Raw genomic sequence first — 25,503 nt, forward strand, 5'->3', positions numbered from 1 at the left:
TACCGCCGCCGGACCTCCCTACCACCTCTTCCCTCCCCTTGCTAAGCTCGGAGGCCACAGGAACCCCCGGCAACCCCCTCCCCGAGCTCGGGCGGCGAGCTCGCAGAGAAGAAGAATAGTACCTCCGGTGGGTTTACCTGCAGCGAGTGCGGCGCCTCTTCTACGACGGATCGGCTCGCACTCATGCGCGTAACCCCTAGTATTTGCGGGCGCCGCCGCCTGCCGAAAAGGGAGGAGACTATGGCCATGGAGGAGCTGTCCTTCAATTCTTACGGTAGGAGGAGCCAGATTACACTAGAAGCCGCTGCTGAATGCCGATGCTTCAGGTCTGGGGAGAAGGGAGTAGCTCGGCGGCAGCCACGCCGGCGAGGCCTTGACAAACCTCTATGACGACGAGGAAAGGGGGCTTGCAGCATCGATGGTGTGTGATGATTTGTGAATTTTCAGTGCATCTGCAGCATAATAAAAGAGAGAAGGTAGATTCTTCAGTGTAGCCTGCAAGTTCTCGCTGCTTTTGCTATTCTCTAGGATAAGCGATCTAAATGGGAAGTGACTGAGAAACTAGTTTTTTTTAAACACAATTGCAGTCTTTATTGCTCGAAACCATAAGGGAAAGCAGCCACACAGTGATAGCTCAAGATGAATAGGCCTCATGACACATTGACACAACAAAAATGCTGAAACATATATATGGTTATATATGAAGATTAGTGAGAGGGCACAAATGTGAGGAAAAGTAGTCAAGCCGATGTCCTATATATTGCACTTGCACATTTGCCCTTTCATTGGAGAACCTAATGTTATGATATTGCATCTTGATGATTGGCAGATAAATCGTACTCCTTTTATTTTAAATTATAATTTACTCTAGTTTTATCCTAAGTCGAACTTCTCCGACTTCGCCAAAGTATATAGAAAAAAAGCAACAACGAAATTTACAACACCACTCAGCTTCGTTCAATCCATCATAAAATTTATTTTGATAGTGTATTTATTTGCTATTATAGATGTTTATATATTTTTAAAAAGTATGATCAAAGTTGGAGTATTTTGATTTAGAACAAAACTAAAGTAAACATAGAACGGAGGAAGTAGTACGGATTATCTGCTATACATTCTTTCTTTCACCTTCTTCTCTTCCTCCTGCTGGATGAGTAGTTGAGTACGGCTCCAATGCCAGCCCACTTTATTCAAATCAGATTATGATCTTAGTCTTCGATGCCTCGATGGGTACACATAGTCTACACCAATAAATCTTGTAGCTAATAGACTAATGGGCTACTTCATAATTGATTGAGCAAGATGCTCAAGACTTTTTCTCCATTCGATTTAACAAATGTCAAAGAAATACGGATGTGAGATGGAAAGTGAAAATGACTATTAATGAAAAAGTTTATTTCTCAACCGGATATAAAGATATTGATAGGTATGTATCTATATAAGTATCGTGTTAGACTACGTAACAAATGAGAGGGCAAACAATTTTGATTGTTAGCTACATGCTCTATTTTTTCCATGAATTTAAAATATTTAAGCCTCTTAGAATTACTAGCCCATGTAGGAAAGCCGGTTCATTGACTAGTTATTCTTAAACCCTGCACCAATCTGATCTTTTTTTTTGGTCCTATTCTTAAAACGAAGTGTACGTATATTCGAGGTTTGAACAGTTGTTTTCTGCGTGGAAACATCTGTTCTGCATAGTCCGACGACGTAGAACATAAGCATCGCTTGCACAATATAATTCATAGTGTGACGACCGTATGATTAGCACGCAGCGCTCACTTTCTTTTACTTCCCCATTCTGACATCTTTTCAAATGTCGGTGCCCTCCACTTTTTTTTTAAGACCAATTAGCAGTGGGCAAATTAGAGGGTTGGATTCAGGAATTAATTTTTAGTCCGAATCACATATCAAATGTTTGGATGCCAAATAAAAATATTAAACATGAGCTAACTATAAAACTAATTGCATAAACCGGTGCTAATTCACGAGACGAATTTATTAAGCCTAATTAATTCATCATTAGTACATATTTACTGTAGCACAACATGGTCAAATTATGGACTAATTAGGTGTTATGGATCCGTCTCACGAATTAGTCTCCATTAGTTTTATAATTAGACTATATTTAATACTTTTAGTTAGTATAAAGATGTGACGGGGTTAGTCACAGGTAACCAAATAGACCCTTAATCTAAGGTTCCCCTGAATTTTAATCTTTAATAGGACCCAAATCCAATGCACGAGCACTTCACACGTACAACGTACAATTGGTGAGCTTTAAATTCTCTTTGTCAAATGTCAATCGGACACACCAAACCAGCTCCACGTCTAACGATCCTATTGTCTTCTTGCTTATCCTCCATGTCTCCGGTGAGAATCGTCGACATCAGCTACGTCGCCGTGCCGGCAAAGGCTGCACGGCCACCGGAAGACGTCAAGCTCAACGCCATGGAAGCCCAGTGGCTGGTGCTTCCACTGCTGCAGTATATCTTGTTCTTCGAGGGCGAGCAGCTCCCGCCCTTCGACACAGTTGTCCAGTCCCTCCGGTCCTCCCTCAAGGCGACGCTGGCCAACTTCGCCCCGCTCGCCGGCAAGCTCGTCCACCTCGCGGACACCGGCGACGTCGCCATCCGCTGCTCCGCCTCCTCCTCCGACGACGGCGTCAGGTTCGTCGTCGCGGAGTCCGAGGCCGACGTCCGCCGCCTCGCCGGCGACGAGGAGCACGACGTGCAGACGTTCGAGCGGCTCGTTCCGGAGCTCGACATGACCGAGCTGCCCGCTTCCCTGCTGGCCGCGCAGGCCACGCGTCTCGAGGGAGGCGGGGTGGCTCTCGGGGTCACGGTGCACCACGCCGTCGCCGACGGGCGGTCGCTGTGGAGGTTCGTGGAGGCGTGGGCGGCGGCGTGCCGGAGGGACACACCGCCGCCCATGCCGCCTCCGTGCTTCGATCGCTTGCGTGTCAGGCTGCCTGGCGGCGAGGAGCTGGCCCGGAGCGTCCTGAGAAAATACGCACCGAACTTGCCTGTGGTACGTTCTCTTCCAGCCATTCTAACTTGATGAGGACTCACATTTCAACAATCTCACCGTGTACCGCAGGTGACCACGCCCTCGATTCTGCAAGAAGAGCGCCTGCGTTTCATTCGCTGGACGTTCACCTTGGACTCAAACCACATCGAGCGACTGAAGCGGCGCATCGTTCGCCTCGGCGAGGCCCAAGGCGCGCCGTCGTGTCGCCCGCCGTCCAGCTTCGTCGCCGTCGCCGCGCAAGCCTGGACGTGCTTCGTGCGCTGCAGGTCCGTCCCGGCGGACGAGGACGTGTTCCTGTTCTTCTTCGCCGACGTCCGCGGCCGCCTCGACCCTCCCGCAGGCGCGGAGTACTTCGGCGCGTGCCTGAGCGGGTGCCTCGCGACGGTGCCAGCACGGGAGCTCCACGGCGAGCGGGCGCTGGCGGCCGCGTCGGCGGCGGTCCAGGGCGCGATCCGCGAGATGACGGAGGACCCGGCGGGCGGGTGGGAGTTCTTGAGGATCCCCGGCGCCGTGCCCATGGACAGGCTCCTGAACGTGTCGGGGTCGTCGAGCTTCAGGGCGTACCAGGCCGCTGACTTCGGGTGGGGCAGGCCGCGGCGGACGGTGCCGGTGAGGATGAACCAGGACGGGCAGGTGGAGCTGGTCCGCGCCAGGGACGCCGACGGGGTGCAGGTGACGGTGTCCATGCTCCGGCGGGTCCACATGGACGCCTTCAAGGCACAGTTCCTCGACCTGCTCGAATGAGCGATGATGCTGACGTTTCGATCAACAAACTTGGTGTTCCTGTGCAACAACAATTAAGGCATGTTTCGCACGTGTGGAACAGGGCAGCATTATGATGCTAACCTCGACGTCCATTGCCGCTGCCGTCTGGCGCAGTGGCTGTGATGTGCACATGACGCCAAATTCAGACAGGCATTTTGTTTGCCACTTCTCCTGCTGTCCTGCATTGCAGTGCGTATATCTGCAGGTAATCAAAGGAAGAAGACAGATTCTTCAGTATAAAATGCAAGCCGTGCTGCCTCATCAAGGAAAAAGGATAGCAACACTCTCCCCAATTTAGTTCCGTAATGCGCGAAGAACAGTGGCACCATGTCTCTGGTTTGTCCATGGCGGCGAGGGCCTAGATGCTAACCGTAACCGATGAATCCTGACTCCAAAGCTCGCACGAGAGCCTCTTCAGCTGCACGGGCCGCAATCTGCGGTACGAAGGCATGTGGCAGGCCAACCAGGCGGCGGCGATCTCACCTGCGGGCGAGAATGCGCCGGCGCGGCGAGGCCATCCTAAGCACGTACAGTCTACAGACGCGCCACGGTGTGTGCTGCCAATCGCGGCAATGCCAGCCGGAGCGGCTGGAGGCGCATAGATCGAAGGAACCTGAGGTGCTCGCGGCGGGAGGATCCTGAAGTGCGCGGAACGCCGTTCTATAGGCGGCGGACGGCGGCGGAAACGCGGTGACCGCGGCCGCGACGAGGAACAGGGGGTGGACGGTATCTGAGATACCGTCCGGCCGGAGGTCACGGAGGCCGTCAGATCGAGAACGAACGGCAGGATCCGAAGCTGCGGAGGCAGGCGAGAGCGTCGGGTGGGCCGAAAAACGGCCAGCACGGCCCAGTTTACTGCCGAGGCCCAGAAAATGAATAGCAGGCAGGCTCCGGCATCATCACGCGCACGCAGGTATCGGGGCCGGTCGTCAGGCGGTCATGCACGGACTCGCGCCACCGCCTGCCGGAAAGGGAGGAGATGATGGCCATGGAGGAGCTGTCCTTCAATTCCGGGGGCACGAGAGGCCAGATTACACTAGAGCCGCTGCTGGATGCCGATGCTTCAGGGTCTGGGGAGAAGGTCCGCTTCGAAAAAAAGGTATGGGGAGAAGGGGGCAGCCACGCCGGTGTGTGGCCTTCACAAACCTCCATGACGACGAAGCAAGGGGGCTTGCAACATCTATGGTGTGTGGTGATCATAACTCCTTATAAATCATTTGATTATGTTATGTATCATTCGTCCGTATTACCTGGCTTTTAAGAGCTCCTATCAATGAAAATCAGGTGGGGAGTCGCCCCTTGACCGTAAAAAAAAAATCATTCGTCTGTGCATCCCTTCTAGTACATACGAAGAATGCAATATTTATTCCAGGCCAGAAAAAAAATGAGGTTGGGGCATTCCAAGAACAGAGGCTTCAGAACAGGAGGCGGTTGGAATGAACATCTCAGCAGTGAAAATCCCCTCCTCAGTGTGCTCTTCATCACCAGCAGTTGGAGTCACCCCATCGATCTCCATGTTGGAGACCTGGGAGGTGATGACATCAACAGAGCCCTCCTGGCCAACTGCATCCCCACCTCCTGGAGGGAGCTGCAGACCAGGACCGAATACTACCTCTCATCTGCCCCCAGGCTGTAGTCATGCTGGACAGGTGGAGCATCGGCCTGATGGTTTTCTCTGTCTTTCAGTTAAGAAAGTTCGGATGCAAAGCTTACTGGTTCTTGTTCCATCACTCTAATCCAGGGGAAAGAAAAAATATGGATGGGGGGGACTTGACCTTGCTGTGTCTGGCTCAAAGGTTGTCTCTGTTACAGGCCATTGGGAATCTAGCTGCGAGGTTTGAGCTGACTCATCTTTCTTGAAGGAAATGATGTGCACATGACGCCAAATTCAGACATGCGTTCTGTTTGCCACTTCTGCTGTCCTGCATTGCAGTGCATATGTGCAGCAGATAATCAAAGGAAGAAGACAGATTCTTCATTATAAACTGCAAGCCATGCTGCCTCATCAAGGAAAAACGATAGGAAGACTCTCCCCAATTTAGCTCCGTAGTGCGCGAAGAACAGTGGTTACCATGTCTGGTTTGTCCATGGCGGCGAGGGCCTAGATAGATGCTAAATAACCGACGAAACCTGACTCCAAAGCTCGCACGAGAGCCTCATCAGCTGCACGGGCCGCAACCTGCGGTACGGAGGCAGATGGCAGGCCAACTAGGCGGCGGCGGTCTCACCTGCAGGCGAGAACGCGCCGGCGCGGCGCGGCGAGGCCATCCTAAGCACGGACAGTCTACAGACGCGCCACCGTCTGTGCGCTGCAAGTCGCGGCAATGCCAGCCGGAGCCGCTGGAGGCGCACAGATCGAAGGATACTAAATCGCTCGTGGCGGGAGGATTCTGAACGCGCGGAGAGCGCCGCTCTGTAGCCGGCGGACTGCAGCGGAAACGCGGTGACCGCGGCCGCGACAGGGAACGGGGGTGGATGGTGGTAGTATCTGAGATGCCGACCGGGGGGACGGTATTTCATTTACCGTCCGCCCCGGAGGTTACGGAGGCCGTCAGATCGAGAACGAGCGGCCGGATCCGAAGTGGCGGAGGCACCAGAGAGGTCGGGTGGTCCGAAAGGCGGCCAGCACGGCCCAGTTTACTGCCGAGGCCCAGAAAATGAATAGCAGGCAGACTCGTCCACCTCGCGGAGACGGGCGACGTCGCCGTCCGCTCCTCCGCCTCCGACGGCGTCAGGTTCGTCGTCGCGGAGTCCGACGCGACGTGCGCCGCCTCGCCGGCGACGTGGAGCACGACGTGCAAACGTTCGAGCGCCTCGTTCCAGAGCTCGACATGAACGAGCTGCCCGCTCCCCTGCTCGCCGTGCAGGCCACGCGTCTCGAGGGTGGCGGGGAGGCTCTCGGGCCTCGGGGTTACGGTGCACCACGCCGTCGCCGACGGGCGGTCGCTGTGGAGGTTCGTGGAGGCGTGGGCGGTGCTGTTCCGGGGAGGCACACCGCCCACGCCGCCTTCGTGCTTCGATCGCTCGCGTGTCAGGCTGCTTGGCGGCGAGGATCGGAGCTGCCCCGGAGCGTCCTGAGAAAATACGCGCCGAAGAACTTGCCGGTGGTACGTTCCTGCGAGCCGTTCTTCGCATATATCTTCAAAGAACTCGATCGATTTTCTAACCGGCAATAGGACGGGCCGTGTACACCACATAGGCGACGACGCCCTCGATTCTTCAAGAAGATCGGCTAGCTGCGGTTCATCCGCTGGACGTTTACCTTGGACGCACAGCACATCGAGCGGCCAAAGCAGCGCATCGTCCGACTCGGCGAAGCCCAAGAAGGCGCGCCGTCGTGTCGCCGCCGTCGCGCTGGCTTGGACGTGCTTCGTGCGCTGCAGGTCCGACCTGGTCTTCTTTTCCATTTATTGTGTCAGATTTGACTGCTTTGGAAGCATAATATTTTCATGCAAGTATGTCAGAAAGTCGTGATGTTGCCAACTCTATCACTACCTTTTTTCTTAGATCTTGGATCGGCTTCCAAGGGATTGCTGCAATGTTAATTTTTCTCCTATCGTTCTGATAGTAGCGCTAGTTTCTGTTCATGAATCTTCCGTTCCGTTTGTTGGTTAATCATAAACTCGTTCTTTTCCTTTTGTTTTCGGTTAATCAATTATGGGGCACAAGATCAAGATAAGCAACTGATGGATTTATTTCGCAAAGCAAACTATGCGTAATGGTGAAGCGTTAATGCGTAGACATGATTGGCGTGGGTATCTACGAGGCAAACTATGCAACCCGTACTTATAAAAAAAGAACAGTGCAACCCGTGCAAACCACTCGAACCATCCGAACCAACCCAATCCAAAGAATTATTTAAGCCGGCAGCAACCCGCTCAGAGCCGACCCACCCCGAACCAGATACTATCTTCCGGCTTGGGTTACAAACCCGCAAGAAACCGGCAAAACCGGACCATGAACAGGCCTCCCGCCGGCGCGGAGTACTTCGTCGCCTGCCTCGCTAGGCTGCCGGCGCGGGAGCTCCACGGCAAGGGCGCGCTGGCGGCCGCGCGACCGGGTGGACAGAATTTCATTTACCGTACGCCACGGAGGTCCCGGAGGCCGTCAGATCGAGAACGAGCGGCCAGATCCGAAGTGGCTGAGGCAAGCGAAAACGGCGGGTGGGCCGAAAAGCGACCAGCACGGCCCAGTCTACTGCTGAGGCCCAGAAAAATGGGCTGGAGTGCTTCGGCGCGTGGCCTCAGCGGGAGCCCCGCGGCGAGCGCGCACTGGTGGCCGTGGGGTCGGCGGTCCAGGGCGCGATCCACGGGATGATGGAGGACTATATATGTCCATTCGGGCCGCCCGGCCGGGCCTTGGCACGGGCCCGACATGGGTTGGTCAACTTCGTGCCGGGCCTGGCCAGCACTACTGTCAACCGTGCCGTGTCGTGCTGGCCCACGGGCTGCGTCGACGGCCTAAGCCTAGGCCCACAGGCATGTTTTGTGCCGGGCCTATCCGTAAAGCATGAGCACAAGTAGCGGGCCGGGTCAGCCCACAACCCGCCAAGTCATCCAACACTGCCTTACTCCAAATTTCACAACCATCTCAGTTCACAAACATTCAACAGCAATTCAGAAATCACAAAGTCACGTACTCACAGAGTCACAATTCACAACCAAACATCACAAATCACAACAGATACAAGAGGCAAAATAAGCAAAAGATCACCGGTTCAAAAAAATTATAGATCTATTTTAACAATTGATCTGTGTGATCAAGTGTTGGCTGCCTCGTTAAAAACCTTCCTATGTAAAACTCACCCTTGTGAGAAACCCTAGGAAGGGAAAAAGAGTACAGCCCAGATCTATAATTCAAATTTAGATGTTCATTACATCACATGATTACAAGAATAAAACACAAATGCAAAAGATAGCCCCTAGCTCCAGACTCCACACATGCACTTGCACTCTAGCATCTTGCTTGCCAAAAGAATTGCCGCCATCACTTCTTCCCTGGACAGACGGCGCAGACCCAGTGGTGGAGACAGGCCTAGCGAACAAAGAGTCAATCATCATTAGGTATTGATCAACAAAATATAAATTCGTTGATAGAAAGCCAGTAGTCCAAGTACTTACTAAGTATCACTAGCTTGCCCTTTTCCATTCTCTAGGAGCTTGTTGAATGCATCCTCCGGCTCTTGCATCAAGTTCTCGACCTCATGTTGTGCCCTTGCATCTCCTAACTTCCAATCCTTGATGCACGTCAATATCTCCACCGAATGAGGCAGCAACCGTCGGCGCCGCTCCTCAATCACCCTGTCAGTTAGACTAAAGCAAGACTCCGAAGAAACCGTCGAAACTAGAACAAACATGATATCTCTAGCAAGTATGGACAGAATGGGATATGTATGTTTGTGCCCGTGCCACCAATTTAGAATGTTGAAGTCATCATCAAAACAGGTGACAGTGTCCCTGTACAAGTAAAAAGACAATTCAGAAACAGCTGCTATAGCAGGAGCAGATGTAGATGCAGTACCAGTTGAAGAACCAGCCCCAATAGAAGTACTAGGAGCCCTAAATATCTTACCCCATATTGTTTTTTCTTAACAGTAGATCCTCCTGCTTGAGAGTGCCTTTGACATCTAACTGCACCAAACCTGTTTTCATATTTATTATACAATTTATATAACTCGGTTTTTACCTCACTGAAGTAACTGGAATAATCAGTACCAATAGTCTGAGAAAGTAACTGGAGAACATTATGAAAATCTCTCATCTTGGCTTAGGATCCAAAATAAATGCAAAGGAATACCATAGAGGTATGTTCTGCCAGTACTTAAGGACCTTCAGTTTTACAAGAGTAACAATATTCATAAGCAATGGATCAGTCTCTTGGGCATGTAAATGACCAGCAATGTCAAGAATATGATGTAACATCAAATGACTGGTTGGATAGTAAATACTAGATAAAGCATCAGTTTGATTCATAAAATATTCAAGAAACTCTATAATCTTCTCAGCGACAACCCAATGACCATCGCTGAGTAGTGCTCACCATTAATCAAACCATAATGAGCACCAATAAACATAGAGAAGGTATATCTGTATGGTATAAGGTGCTTGAGCATAAGATAAGTAGAATTCCATCTCACATCTATATCCAAACCAAATTTTCCATCTCACATCCATATCCAAACCAAATTTACGAGGTTAAACCCCCTTAACAATGCAAAAATTATAAAATTCAGCAATAAGTTGGTTGGAAAGTTCAAATACGAAATTGCAGTTCTAAAAGCCTCAAGATAAGACTTGATCCTTTTCAAACCAGACTTGACAATGAGGTTTATAATGTGACATGCACAGCGCTGGTGCAAGAGACCACACAATGCTTTGTCTTTGTCTTTGTCAAGTGGTTTAGGGTCAGGATTAAGGTAACCAATAAAAATTTAGGAATGAGTTTGGCCATGGCAAAAGCATTTGAAACAACATTGTCAAGTGTGATAGAAAAAATCTTATCCTTCAAACCAAACTCAGTAACAACATCTTCAACACATTCAACAATGTTAACACCACTATGGGAGACATCGATGAGCCTAGGACCAATGACTCTCTTCTCTAACTCCCAATCAACAGAAACAAAATGAATAACAACACTAAGATAGTCTTCCTTAGCATGGCCAGACCAAATATCAGATGTAATGCAAACAGATGAAACAGATTTCAAGCATCCAATCAGAGAATATCGACCCTCAAGGAAATACTTTTCTAGATCTCTAGTTATAGTTTGCCTAGAGACTCTAGCAAAATGAGGATTATGAGCACGCTGAATGTACTCCTCAAATGCATCTTCGAAACCAAAACCGAGAGGCAAATCAAGTCTAGCAATTAAACGGCACAACTCTCTACAAGCAACATCAGGCTTATACTTCCATGCATAGACAGAAAAATCACTATTGTATTGTAAACGAGACTGAACTAGAGCAGCATGCTTAGTTTTAGCAATGCATACCTTCTGGTGCCGGAGCAAATGCCCAGTATCAGCAGAAGAATGCCTAGAAAGAACATGAATACAATGATGACACGTAGAAGCAACTCTCACCTTCTTGCCGGTGGGCAAAGTCTCAAAGATCTTCTCGAAGTCGTTCCAGGCACCAGACCTCACACGCTTCAACCGTAAGCTAGTGCAAGTATTGACAGATGGCGTGGAAGAAGGCATCGTCGACGGCTCAGGAGTCCCAGCACCTGCACCTCCAGCAGCACCGGCATCATCACCGCCATCAACATTGATCGGAGCAGCACTGCTACCGAACAATGCCTCGCCGCCGGACGCCAGGTCGTCCTCGTCGTCGCCAGGGAGCCCACAAGCCTTGAGGTCATCGTTGATGGTGTACTCTTCCATGTCGTCCATCACGACGACTGCATCCTGCAGCCTGCCTCCGCGGCTCCGTTCCTCAGCGATGCGCGGCCCCGTGCAGCATCAGCACGAGACCTGCTGGCAAGAATCAAGAAGGGGAAAGGTAGTTAAGACTCAAGATCCAAGAACACGAACTCGAGATCTAGATCTAGGGATCAGGGTTAGTGTTAGCCGGTTACCTCCGCAGTTGGAGCCCGGAGCTGGAGAGAGACGTGACGGCCGACGGCGAGATGGCAAAGACGACGACCAACGGCGGCAAGATGCGGTGCGGGCATGGGTTGGACTTGAATGGGGGAGGAGGAGAGGAAGAGGGCAAAGGAAGGCGAGGCGACGAGGAGACGAGGCGGCGATGCCTACATGTATATCTACTCACCGGAGATGAGGGGGAACCGGAGGCGAGTCACCGGCGGCGGAGAAGGCAAGGTCTTGCGGAGGGGAGAGGAGAGCGAGGTCGCGACTCGCGAGGAGGCGGAGGGCGGCGGCAGGGAATGGGATTAGAGTTCGGGGGCGGGGGCGAGGGGGGATCGAGAGGGCAGGTTATATATGCCTCCCCTCCCCTTCCGACCGTTGGAGGGAGGGGGGTGGGGGTAGTGGGCCGGCCTATATTCTTCGTGCCGGGCTGGGCCGCCCGGCGTGCTAGGTGGCGGCCCACGCCCGGCACTATCTAACAGGCTGTGCTAGCCTGGCAACTACGAAGGATGGGTCGGGCTGGGCTCGAATTGGGCCAAATATCCGTGCTTTCGGGCGGGCTGCGGGCTTTCTGGACATCTATATGGAGGACCCGGTCGGGGGGTGGGTTCTCACCAGGATCTCTGGCCCGGTCCCCAGGGATAGGTTGCTGAATGTGTCAGGCGGCTCGTCGAGCTTCAGGGCGTACGAAGCTGCCGACTTCGGGTGGGGGAGGCCGAGGCGGACGGTGCCGGTGAGGACGAAACACGACGGGCAGGTGGCGCTGGTCCGCGCCAGGGACGGCGACGGGGTGCAGGTGTCAGTGTCCATGCTCCGGCGGGCCCACATGGACGCCTTCAGGTCCCTGTTCCTCGAGCTGCTCGGATGAAGGGGTGTTGTGATCTACTACTAAAAAAAATATTTATGGAGCTCTACACACTGTTCGTATTGCGTGTAGAAAAAAGTGGAACTCGAGCTTTATCGTGTGGCCCCAAAGATATTGGAAGAAAGCATCGATTCATCATCATCCGCGGTGTAAAAAGTACTTTAAACATAGTCAACACTGTAACCGATGGTTCATGCTGAATAATCGTTGCAAAATAGTCCCTACTCCTTTCGGCAAAATAAATAAAAATATTAAGTATAATAATCTACTAGAGTACTTATAGTACACAATCAATTGATCATGGTCGAGCCGGTAATCATACCATGCAATGGATGAATGCTGCGTGTAAGAAACAACGCTAGCTCATGTCTGTAGGCGAGCCCTCCTTTTCACAGGATTCAGGCGGCGCGATCGCTCGATGGGAGGCTCGCCAACCGTGTGAGACGCGTGCGATCTAAAAACTAAATAACTAATCGAGAGCGTTTGAAGTCCTGAAAGGCGAGGAAGGCCGAGTACCCTCTGCTCTGTCGTGGGCCTCGTCCAGCAAAGCGGACGCGTCCGGCGAGCCGCCACGGCGTGTATAAATGACACGCCCGGCAGTCGCCTCCGGCACTGATCACCGCTACTCCACTACCAACCATAGCAAGCAAGCAGGCCAATTCATCACTGAGCTAGTTCAGGTACTAGCACGGAGAGAACAAGCTGCTAGATCATCGTCCATGGGCAACTTCGCCGCTCAGCTCAAGGACAAGCTCCTCGGCCTCGTCGACCGCGTCGTCAGCTGCGGCGGCCGCGGCGCCGGCGCAAACAAGGATGTACCCGAGGCGCCCGCCAAGCTGCCAAATGTTCAGGTGCCGCTTACTTCAGAACGAATCTCCCGCTACGAGTTCCTGTGAATTACCCCTACATGCTTCTACTGCATTTATGGGTCGCTGACTTCTACGCTGTCACCGTTTACTTCTGCTGTTCTGCAGCCCATTGCGATCAAGCCGAGAGATCCCAACGTGAGCGAAGGATCAAAGGCCGGCGTCAACTGAGGCCCACCGCGAAAAACGACTCGACATGGTCATTGTGCGTGCATGGTTGATAACTTCGTTTATCCTTGTCGGTGTTCCAGATAAACGTCGTATGTGCACTATCCATTTTCCTCTTCCATTGGTTGTAAACTTGTATGAAACCTTGGGGTTTATTTTTTATTTTCTTTTCGATGGCCCCTTTTGATCCATGAGGGTTTGTGCGTGTATTTTTCATTTGAAACATGCAATCTCAATAAAAAAATAATAATTTGATTCTCAAGTGGTCATGCTAGAGACAAAAATAGTCATGGATAGTTATAAGGATGGTATCCTTCCAAATGGGATAAGAGAATTCTTACTGCTCTCTTTCTTTCTCTCAATTGAAGAAGTAATTGGAAAATAAAACAGCAAGTACAAAAATAAGTAATAAACCCCAGTAGAAGAATGAGCCGGCGACTCATAGGCAGTGGCTTGGTTAAGGGAATGGAACCCACCGGAGCCGTAGCGAAAGCAAGTCTTCATAGGGCGATTGTCATTGCTTATGGACCCAAACCTAGGTGATCTATCCATGACCAGGATGAAGCTTTAGAGGTCCGAACCGACTGATGTTGAAGAATCAGCAGATGAGTTGTGGTTAGGGGTGAAATGCCACTCGAACCCAGAGCTAGCAGGTTCTTCCCGAAATGCGTTGAGGCGTAGCAGTTGACTGGACATCTAGGTGTAAAGCACTGTTTCGGTGCGGGCTGCGCGAGTGGTACCAAATCGAGGCAAACTCTGAATACTAGATATGATCCAAACAGGGGTCAAGGTTGGCCAGTGAGACGATGGGGGATAAGCTTCATCGTCGAGAGGGAAACAGCCCGGATCACCAGTTAAGGCCCCTAAATGATCGCTCAGTGATAAAGGAGGTGGGGGTGCAAAGACAGCCAGAAGGTTTGCCTAGAAGCAGCCACCCTTTAAAGAGTGTGTAATAGCTTAATGATCGAGCGCCCTTGCGCTGAAGATGAACAGGGCTAAGCGATCTGCCGAAGCTATGGAATGTCAAAATGCATCGGTAGGGGAGCGTTCCACCTAGAGGGAAGCAAACGCGAAAGCGGGGGTCGACGAAGCGGAAGCGAGAATGTCAACTTGAGTAACGAAAACATCAGTGAGAATCCAATGCCCTAAAAACCCAAGGTTTCCTACACAAGGTTCGTCCACGGAGGGTGAGTCAGGGCCTAAGATCAGGCCGAATGGCGTAGTCGATGGACAACATGTCAATATTCCTGTACTACCCTTGTTGGTACGGAGGGACGGAGGAAGCTAGATTAGCCGAAAGATGGTTATAGGTTTAAGGACACAAGGTGACCCTGCTTTTTCAAAGGTAAGAAGGGGTAGAAAAAATGCCTAGAGCCGAGGTCCGAGTACGCCGAAGCGGTCATGTGCTTATCTTGCTCTAGGATGAGAGGAACAACAATCTATCCACGAATCATTGGGGTGCGGAAAATTGCGATCTTTGCATGAAACAGCGTTCAGACTTCAGAGCTGCGCGCCCATTATTCAAAGGCCATCGTCTTCCATCAGCAACGTAATTTACTGAAAATTTCAGAACAGCTGCGAGCTTCAGCAGTCAGCACCGATGACGAGTTGACGACGAGCGCCGGCAAGGTCGATGGCTCGATGCCTGGTGCTGTGACGCCGGGAACGCCGGAACGGCATCTCCTGAGCAGGCTGAGCTGCAGGAAATCCTCAACCCTGAATTCCTCACCGGTGCACCTGCACAGGTTAGCAGGCAGTGCTCTGGATGAGCTTATCTGCATTGCAGGTTCTGTGGCCTCGAGCCCTCGACAAGCGCTTCGCCCTCGAGCGCCAGCAGAGGCCCCGCACCGTCGCAGGCACGCCGCTCCCTGAGTTGTTGTCCGAGGGAGGGAGGCGCTGGGATGGCCGGAACGGCGTGCCGCCGTGGCCACTACCGCCGTGGGCTCTGCAGGAGAGGGGAAAAGAAGGGAGAAGGGCGCCGGCGTGTTGCGGTTCACGCAGGGGTGCCGTTGGGCCGAGCCCCGACGCCGGCAAGGCCGCCGTGCCTGCCTCAGCACCACGGCCGTGGCACGGTACGGTGGGGAGAAGAGGGAAAACGGTGGCTGGCCCACCTATCTATGACAAAGAGGGACCTGGATCGAGTGCAGTTATAACTGCTACTTCAACTTAAGCGAGTTTCTGATCCCCATTAGCTTATTATTCGCTTTAGTTTCTGACATGACTCTTACGAGAGGAGTTATCAAAAGTAGTACGAAGAGTGTTGTTTGGTGCCTAGACTGCCTGTAGACTGTAGACGTATTAGTGAACTGCTGTTCAAACTAGAAAAGAAATTTATTTCTTTCCCATCAGGTTTATAGGGAAGCTACGCAATGATTCTTTCTTGAAATGGTTCTTTCTTCATTGTCTTAAACAAATGTATATTGAAGCTCGGTAAAGTGCATGGAGAACCCTAAGTGTACTCTTGGCTCCTATCAATTTCACAGGTCATGGCCAATTGTGAGCAATGGAAGGCAATGGCTTGTGGTAACTATGTGAGTAGATAAAAGTAGGGCAACTCTCCAATTTTCTGAATATTTATTTTCTGATCTCTAAGGATTGTACGTGCCTTGAAACATAAATTGTAGGCACTAAAAGATCATATATGTCACCTCATGCGTTGACCATGTGTGTATTTTACCATGATCAACACCATGCCCTGAGGGGCCTTTAATTCCTGAAACAGTATCAATTCTATAATTCTAAATATATGTTCTTAATTCTAAATGTATATATTTGGATTGTCAGGATCAATGAAATGATTTATGATATTTCCATCCTTGTACAGGCTTGAGAAGAATAAAAAAATTGAGGCAAAGACTATATCTCAGTTGCTACATGTCTTATATATTTGATACTATGATGATTGATGCTTATGGAAATAATTTATTTCGCCCGTAGCAACGCACGAGCACTTACCTAGTCGTGGAAGAAAAGTAATCCTGTTGCTCACCTCTGACCGTTTGACGCCAGCAGAGGCGAATCGAAAATGAAATTGGAGGTACATGAACTGCCTTACTGATAACTAAATTGAAAGTGGAGAGCACTGATCACCTGCTTCAGAATTTTTACTGAACTGAAAGTGGAGAGCAAGGGTGACCCGCTTCGGAATTTTCCCGCAGATTGCAAATTCAGAGTTCGGAGCGGAGGCCCTGATTCTGACCATTTACAAGAATAGCTCTTGTTGGTGGAGGATTGTACGCAACCTCAAGAGTTTGACATTTGCAGAACCGCTTAGTATACATTGTCATGTAATCAGTTATACAGCAATCTTGCTATGAACAGAGAAGGTCACGCACAAGCACAACTGGCAGCTCGAGGAAACAAGCAGTCGCAGCGCTAGACTAGCATGATTTTTTTTTTATGTAGAAATCAGAAATGTGATCGAGTAAAACAGCCTGCACAAATTCACTCAGGCCTCCAAATTCAGATGGAGGATCCAAAGGAAGTGTTTATTCCTAGGAGAAACACTGTAGGCTGATCTGAAAATGAATTTTAGGGGCATTGTGTGACAGACATCTAGGAAATTGAAAGGATGATGATTCACAAATCAGAAGCCATGTTATCTCCCCACGCCAGGTCGACGAGAAGAGACATGTCAAAATTGCTCGGTGCATTAGGCTGTCGTACAATGGGCCAACTCACCAGGCCTCCAGCTCATTTCTGGGCCAACCAAACAACCAGATCCCTCCCCACACCTATATCGCGAGCATTCCTACATGTTTCGCAGCCAACATAGTAGGCAAGCGGCCATATATTAAACAGGCAACGGGATTTCTCGTCTGGCCCGGGATTCTGGGACACCAAGATAACATCGTCAGACCATTTTTTAGATAAAGAAAAATCCCGGCTTTAAACATTCATCGTTATTTGTGATGCTATAAGTTGCCGTTGCCGCCATCACTGATCACGATCAGATTAGATTATTATTACCAAGTACTACCAACTCTGTCCCAAACAATGGTATCGCATGGAGCTAGCATGCATACACTGGTGCGGAGCGGGCAATAATTAACAATTCAGCCAGCAGCCTTACACGTAGAAGCGAATAAATTAACCGGCTAATAATGCGATCGAGAGCTCCGTTTTCTGGTGCTCTCACTCACCAACCAACCATATGATACACATGCGCGGCGACCGAGAAATTGTCTGATGCCGTCGTCGTGGCCGGGCCTGGTGTCTGAACAGCGAAAAAGCGAGGCCGATTCTGAATATCCTGGCACGCGCGTGGGGCATGCATGCATGCTGTCGCGGTCAAGCTCACGCGGCCTCGTCGATCGACGATCGTGTATAAAATGGGGTGCTCGGTGATCGCCTCCAGCATCCACCCGAAGAACACAGCAAGAAACAGAAGCTATCCGGCTTGAGCACTTGAGAGAGCTCCCTAATTCGGTTCTTGTGTAGGTCTAGTAGCCCCTACTATTCCATCAGCTAACTAAGCTCGATCGGGAGGCAGTAGCACCGCTGCACACACCAGCAGCAAAGCTCCCCTAGTGACCTAGTCCCATGGCCAACTTCGCTGCTCAAATCAAGGACAAGTTCCTCGGCCTCGTCGACCGCGTCGCCGGCTGCGGCCGCGCCGGCGGCGCCAAGGACGTGCAGGAGCCCACCAAGCTCCACACCGTGCAGGTATATATCCTCATCAGTTACAGTTAGTGGTCGAACACATGCATCCATCCGGTCAGAGTATGATAGCTAATGACATTTCTCTGTTGCTGGATGTCCTGTCGCAGCGCGTTGAGGTTAGGTCCAGAGGCGGAGAGCCTACCGTGCCAGATGGATCGCACGCTGGGGTTGCCTAGGGATTGCTGAGCGTACGCCATGGATGCAGAACTTCAGTGCCTCTCGCAAAATGTGACGACATCTGCTAGTGTTCTGAACTCTGAATGTTTTCTACTTACAGAAAAGTTCTCTCTGTAAGCCATGTGAGAGTTGGTATCGCATTTCAAGTTCTGCCATTGTACTCCCCAACATTTTAGAATCTGTGTAAGACCTTTTGTTGTAACATGCAATGTTGATTAGTGATTTATGTTTCCTCCTTAATTTCTAGTTAAGACATATCTGTGCTTCTCATGCCTTGCGCCGCAACGAACTAGTATGGTGGCAGAGTCTGGATCTGGCAACGAACTACTAGTCGTGTTGATTTCTAAATTCAGGGTCTGTTTGGATCCTTTGGCAAAAGGGAAAATAGCAAAAAATTTGCTCTTTTTTTCCATTTGGATCCAAACACCATATGGCAAAAGGGAAACAGCAAAAATATATGGCAAAAGGGAAACAGCAAAAACAGCAACCCTATCTCGCATCCCGCCCGATCCCGCATCCGCCCGACCTCCGTCCGGCGCCCGGCGCCCCGCCCGATCCCGCATCCGCCCGACCTCCGTCCGGCGCCCGGCGCCCAACCCCGCGGGAAAGAGGTGGCGGGAAAGGGGATAGGAGAGGGAGAAAAGGGGTTTAAATGAGCTTTTGCCAAAATCTTTGCCATTTGGATCCAAACATCCCTAATGGCAAAAATTTTGCCATTTGCCAAAAGTGGCAAAATTTTTGCCCTTTTGCCCTTTTGCACTTTGGATCCAAACACTACCTCAGTCTCTACGGGTTCACACAGTGATCCACACCCCCGACACTGAACCCTGACCCTGCCATCTCTAATAATAACGTAAATTATCCTATCTTTTGTCCTTCGCCAGAAACTTTGCCTTGGTGCAATCAACAAGACTTCGAGGCAAATGATCACATAAAATTGCTTGTGCAAATTCAAATAGTGAGGATAGAACGTTTTCCTCATCCAGCTGCCTTGTCAGTTGCTTGACCGAGCCCACCCCCGCCCCCCCCCCCACCCATACAATGGCTGTATCAGGTGATCCATTGTAATCTTCCTGACTGTACAAATCCACTGGTGCCTCTTGTGTGCCATTGTATGGACTTGGTAAAAAGTAGGCTGCATGCCCACTAGCTTCCTTTCCTTCCTCTAATACAGCCTCAACATCTTCCACCACTACTGTCTGCCTCCTCCACAATTCCCTTCAGGCATTTTGGTGTTGAAGAAGAGGGGCCAGAGATTAAGGCCCTCTTTGCTTCAGTAGCAGCTAAAGGAATAAAGGATCGTATATTTGTAATTATAGAAATTGGAACCATGTTCATTAATAACTGCAGAGATATTGTCATTAAGATGCACTGTCCACAGCCTCTGAATTTTCATATTTTGAAAGGTCCCAAAATTGAGATGTTCACCTTGATCCTCACTCTCATCTCCACTGACATCCACATTTTTATCCTTTGAACATTTATCCACATCCATAGAAGTAGTGTCTCTCGAAGCCTTTTTTTCTCTCCACTACTAGCCATAACTGGAGGTAAAACTTCTCTCACTGCAGCATTTGTGTCATCTTGGGACTGATTTGTTTGGACATAACATCATCACTGATTTTTTTCTTCTTTTTCTACACCTGATGGAACAAATCACTTCATGTCTTGCTTTTGTAGTTGTTAGTGTTAGAATTGATCTCCTTTTGGGCCATCGGATCCCAACGGACCCGATGACCCAACTCACCCCGCGCCCTGATCGGGGGCGTTCCAGCCGTACCCTAGCTGGTGGGCCCCCGTCGCGCCGCGCTATAAAAGGAGGTGGGGGCCAGCGGCTCGAGGTACGAGGTTCACCGGCCGTCGCCACCCCACCAACAAGTCAACCTACCCGATCTAACTTGAGCGCGGTAAGCGGCGGGAAGCTCCTCCGGCATCGCCCTTGACGCAGCTGCATCGACCCCGAACTCCCGGACGCGTCCACGCCGTCGGCCACCGCAACCCTGTACGCCTACGGCCGGACCGCCCCGAGCTCCCCGCGCTGCACCACCATGGCGGGCACGTCTGCATCCGCCGCCGGCCTAGGGCACGAAGGAGGAGTATCAATGATGTTTTCCATCAATGATATTCCAATATTAAAGGAAGATAATTACAATGAATGGTACAGAAAGCTGGATCTCTATTTCATCATGGGTGAATTGGATTGGGTCCTAGCTACACCGACTCCTACAGAGCCTGTGCTTCCTGAGAGAGAGGACACAGACACAGATGCTTCTTGGAAGCAAACAGAGCTTGCTTATAAGAAAGCAAGAGCAGATTATGAGAGGCTTTATGCAAAATGGTTCCCTGCCAACAAGAAGTGTTTGGCAGTGGTAAAGAACACGATTGAGCCTGCAATTATGGGCTCAATCCTAGATTGTGCCACCGTCATAGAATATCTTGAAAAATTAAAGAACCAATACACTGGTTCTTCAAAGACTTATGCAACCCAGTTAATCAAACAACTGGTTTCAGAAAGATACACTGGCGGTGGCATTAGAGAACACATTCATCGCATGGTCAATCAGAACAACAAGCTTAAGTCATTGGACCTTGCCTTTAAGGAGGATCACATTGTCCATCTGGTTTTTGCTTCGTTGCCAAAAGAATTTGACACTTTTGTTGTCAACTACAACACCCAACCATAAACTTGGGACATAGAAAAGACTATTGCGATGTGTGTTCAGGAGGAGGAAAGGATCAGGTCCACCACTGGAGGATCCTTAAACTATGTGAACAAGAAGAAGCATGCCAACTTCAAAGGCAATTTTTCATCTTCTTCTTCATCCTCCTCTAAAGGTAAAAACTCTCAACAACACAGACCGCAGGAGGGACAGGCTCTAGTAGATAAGGATCAGTGTCTCTACTGCAAAGAGAGGGGTCACTACAAGAAGAACTGTCACAAATATTTAAAGATGATCATGGAGAAAAGAGGTGAGAACATTATTTCATTTGTAAATGAATCCTTGTATATAGAATATTCAAAATCTACTTGGTGGATTGATTCAGGAGTAACTGTTCATGTTGCAAATTCTTTACAGGGATTCCGTTCGACGAGAACCACTCAAAGAAGCGAAAAGCAAGTTAGAGTGGCGAATGGAGATCAGGCAGACGTTGAAGCAGTAGGAGACGTTCATTTGGAACTCGACACTGGCTTCATTATTGTACTTAGAGATGTTTTATTTGTTCCTTCTTTACACAGAAACTTAATTAGTGTGTCTCGCCTGGATACAGATGGTTATTCTTGTCTATTTGGAGATGGAAAATGCTTGATCGAATGTAATGATACAGTAATTTCCATTGCATTTAGAAAGAATGATCTTTATTTGATATCGTTACGCGAAAGTGTTAATTCCGTATGCGATAACAATGCGAATGTATCCTCGCCTACACTCGCAAATAGAAAACGTAAGAGAACTCACGATACGTTGTCGAAATTATGGCACTGTCGTTTAGGCCATATTTCGAGGGGGAGAATAGAAAGATTAATTAAAAACGAAATTCTTCCTCCATTAGAGTTCTCCGACTTAGAACAATGCATTGAATGCATAAAAGGCAAATTCGTTAAGAAAATAAAGAAAAATGCTAAGAGGAGCACAGGTGTATTGGAAATAATTCACACAGATATCTGTGGTCCGTTTAATGTAAAGAGTGTGGATGGTTATGACTCGTTCATAACATTCACAGACGATTATTCCCGTTATGGATATATTTATCCAATTAAAGAAAGATCGGAGGCTTTGGATAAGTTTAAAATATTCAAGGCCGAAGTAGAAAATCAACACGATTTAAAGATTAAAATCGTAAGATCCGATCGTGGAGGGGAATACTACGGTCGACATACCCAATATGGCCAAGTTCCAGGACCTTTTGCCAAGTTCCTGATGGAACAAGGCATAGTAGCCCAGTACTCGATGCCGGGCGAGCCTCAGCAGAACGGAGTGGCTGAAAGACGCAATCGCACCCTAATGGATATGGTACGAAGCATGATCAGTTACTCTACGTTGCCAGTGAGTTTATGGATGGAGACCCTGAAAACCGCCATCCACATTCTCAACAGAGTTCCAAGTAAATCGGTGCCGAAAACACCGTATGAGATGTGGACAGGCAGAATACCCTCACTGAATCACCTGCGGGTGTGGGGGAGTCCCGCTGAGGCAAAAGTGTTTAACCCGACCATTGCAAAACTAGATTCGAGAACGGTATCTTGCCATTTTATTGGCTATCCAGAAAGGTCAAAGGGTTTTCGTTTCTACTGCCCAGACAGATCGACGAAATTTGTAGAAACGAGGCATGCGGTTTTTCTTGAGGATCAAATGATCCGGGGGAGCGGCACAGCAAGGAAAATTGATCTTGAGGAGAAGAGGGTGTATACACCCAATCCCGTGATTCAGGAATCTTTTTTCCCGCTGCCCGTTGTGTCTGCACCGCCAGTGCAAGTCACTGCGATGCCGACACCTGTAATGACTCCTTCTGTGGTGACGATGAATGAGGAAGAGGAACCAATTCATCAGGCTCCTGACGAGCCAGTTGCCGCACAAGAAGAGGAGCACCAGCAGCCCCAAATAGATGAGGCACCGCAGGCTCAGGCTCACGGGAGACCTCAAAGAATAAGAAAGCGTGCTATTTCTAATGACTATGAAGTCTATAATAGCGAAGAAATTCAAATGGAGGATGATCCCACTTCATTTGAAGAAGCCATGAGAAGTGAACATTCATCGAAATGGCTTGACGCTATGGAAGACGAAATAAAATCGATGAGTACCAACAAAGTATGGGACCTAGAGGAGATTCCTAAAGGAGCCAAAACAGTAGGCTGTAAATGGGTCTACAAAACCAAATATGACTCCCAAGGGAATATAGATAAGTTTAAAGCACGACTCGTGGCTAAAGGATACACATAAAGAGAAGGAATCGATTACAACGAGATGTTTTCCCCACTCTCTTGTAAAGATTCTTTCAGAATCATAATGGCTCTTGTAGCTCATTACGATCTGGAATTACATCAGATGGATGTGAAGACAACATTCCTTAACGGGGACTTAGATGAAACCGTCTACATGGCACAGCCGAAAGGTTTTGTCGTGGAAGGCAAAGAAAAATTGGGATGCCGTCTGAGGAAATCGATTTATGGGCTAAAGCAAGCTTCAAGACAGTGGTACTTGAAGTTTGATAAGACAATAAAAGAATTCGGGTTTAAAGAAAATGTCGAGGACAATTGCGTTTACGCAAAGTTCAAGAATGGAAAGTACGTCTTTCTAATATTGTATGTGGATGATATTCTACTGGCAAGTAGCGATATCAATCTGCTACTAGAAATGAAAAAGTTTTTATCCTCGCATTTCGAGATGAAAGACCTCGGTGAAGCAAGATTCGTTCTAGGAATCGAGATTCATCGAGACAGATTAAAAGGGGTATTAGGACTGTCTCAAAAGACATATATAGAAAAGGTCCTGAAGAAATTCAATATGCACAAATGTAGTGCCTCACCTGCACCTATTGTTAAGGGCGACAGATATGGGGAATTCCAATGCCCCAAGACTCAGTATGAGATCGATCAAATGAAAACGGTACCATATGCTTCTGCTGTGGGAAGCTTACAGTATGCACAAGTGTGCACACGCCCTGACATAGCTTATGTTACCGGGTTGCTTGACAGATTCCAAAGTAATCCTGGACCAGAACACTGGAAATTGGTAAAGAAAGTTTTGCGCTATTTGCAAGGAACAAAAGACCTCATGTTAACGTACAGGAGAACAGAATCTCTGCGTATCGTGGGATACTCAGATTCCGATTACGCAAGAGATGACAGAAAATCCACGTCAGGATATGTGTTCACCCTAGCCGGGGGAGCAATATCGTGGAAAAGTTGCAAACAAACCGTCACTACATCGTCCACAATGTATGCCGAGTTTGTTGCGTGTTATGAGGCTACAGGGCAGATGAACTGGCTAAAGAAGTTCGTACCCGGTCTAAGAATGGTTGATAACATATCTAAACCATTACAGTTGTACTGCGACAACGAGCCCGCAGTAATGTATGCTCACAACAACAAGACAAGTGGTGCTGCCAAACACATAGATATAAAGTATTATGTTGTGAAAGATAAAGTCCGAGATCAGATTATAAATCTTGAGCATATAAGCACAGTGAAAATGCTTGCGGATCCGCTAACGAAAGGCTTACCACCCAACGTGTTCAAGGAACACGTAGCCGGCATGGGGCTAAGGGATAGCCTGTGATCTTCGGACTACAAGGGCTCAAAAGGTTAAAGAATCCGTTTCTGAATGGGAGCGTGAATTGTAGCTGCTAAATCCATCGACAGCTGATCGTGACGATGAGGCATGCTCTATACACAAATCTATGACGAAACGCGAAAAAGCAAAAGCAAAAGAATAGTACAGCGTGAGATCAAGGGGGAGACTGTTAGAATTGATCTCCTTTTGGGCCATCGGATCCCAACGGACCCGATGACCCAACTCACCCCGCGCCCTGATCGGGGGCGTTCCAGCCGTACCCTAGCTGGTGGGCCCCCGTCGCGCCGCGCTATAAAAGAAGGTGGGGGCCAGCGGCTCGAGGTACGAGGTTCACCGGCCGCCGCCACCCCACCAACAAGTCAACCTACCCGATCTAACTTGAGCGCGGTAAGCGGCGGGAAGCTCCTCCGGCATCGCCCTTGACGCAGCTGCATCGACCCCGAACTCCCGGACGCGTCCACGCCGTCGGCCACCGCAACCCTGTACGCCTACGGCCGGACCGCCCCGAGCTCCCCGCGCTGCACCACCATGGCGGGCACGTCTGCATCCGCCGCCGGCCTAGGGCACGAAGGTATACTCCGCGCCCTCCTCTCTCTCTCTCTCTAATTCTCTCTGTCTCTTGATTAAGCCATTAAACAGAGCTTTTCCTAGTCTAATCAATGCGGCAGCAGATCCTTAGAATAAACAGTTAGTTCCACTAGCAGGCTCAGAGGGCCCAGCTTAAGTGCAATCACTGCCACCCTGTCGAGAGCTACCGCCCCCCATTTGGGTTTTTTTGGAGAAGGATTTTCTCCACTAGGCCTGTCAGTAGTTACAGCTGAATTGATGACTCCTTCCTGATGCAGTTTCTCTCTGAAAGATGAAATCATAGAAGTGAAAATTCATGAGACCTTCCACCACAGGAGACACTTTTGTTACATCTCTACACCTAATTTTCACTCTGATAAAATCCTTTATTTTTAGATGCTTAGGACAAACTAATTAGTTTTGTCAAGAAGTAAACTATACATATATTTAAAAACCAATTAGTGCTGATAGCACTATATTTTTTGTGAGTTGGCTGGTCCCTCTGATACCCTTTCCTTTTTTG

The 25,503-nt window shown here is 49.4% G+C and overlaps 1 protein-coding gene, 1 long non-coding RNA gene and 1 pseudogene across 3 annotated transcripts; all 3 read left to right on the forward strand.

The window, feature by feature from the left end:
* The first annotated feature begins 2,328 nt into the window (after positions 1-2,328).
* LOC112901071 (phenolic glucoside malonyltransferase 1-like) lies at positions 2,329-3,972 on the forward strand. Of its 2 annotated transcripts, none has more exons than XM_025969901.1 (2): positions 2,329-3,030; positions 3,100-3,972. In XM_025969901.1, the coding sequence occupies exons 1-2, from the start codon at positions 2,365-2,367 to the stop codon at positions 3,772-3,774; spliced, it is 1,341 nt and encodes a 446-aa protein (XP_025825686.1). In that variant the 5' UTR covers positions 2,329-2,364; the 3' UTR covers positions 3,775-3,972. The 2 variants fall into 2 exon arrangements, with proteins under 2 accessions (XP_025825686.1, XP_025825687.1); XM_025969902.1 differs by having other exon boundaries at positions 2,329-3,034; positions 3,100-3,738.
* Positions 3,973-4,783: 811 nt separating this feature from the next.
* Positions 4,784-12,250, forward strand: LOC112900879 (annotated as a pseudogene).
* A 586-nt stretch (positions 12,251-12,836) lies between these two features.
* LOC112901046 lies at positions 12,837-13,543 on the forward strand. The gene is made up of 2 exons (XR_003230238.1): positions 12,837-13,098; positions 13,222-13,543. It is a non-coding gene; the product is annotated as an uncharacterized LOC112901046 (long non-coding RNA).
* The last annotated feature ends 11,960 nt before the right edge of the window (positions 13,544-25,503 follow it).

The sequence above is a fragment of the Panicum hallii genome, chromosome 7 (genome assembly GCF_002211085.1).
Source record: "Panicum hallii strain FIL2 chromosome 7, PHallii_v3.1, whole genome shotgun sequence".
Lineage (NCBI taxonomy): Eukaryota > Viridiplantae > Streptophyta > Magnoliopsida > Poales > Poaceae > Panicum > Panicum hallii.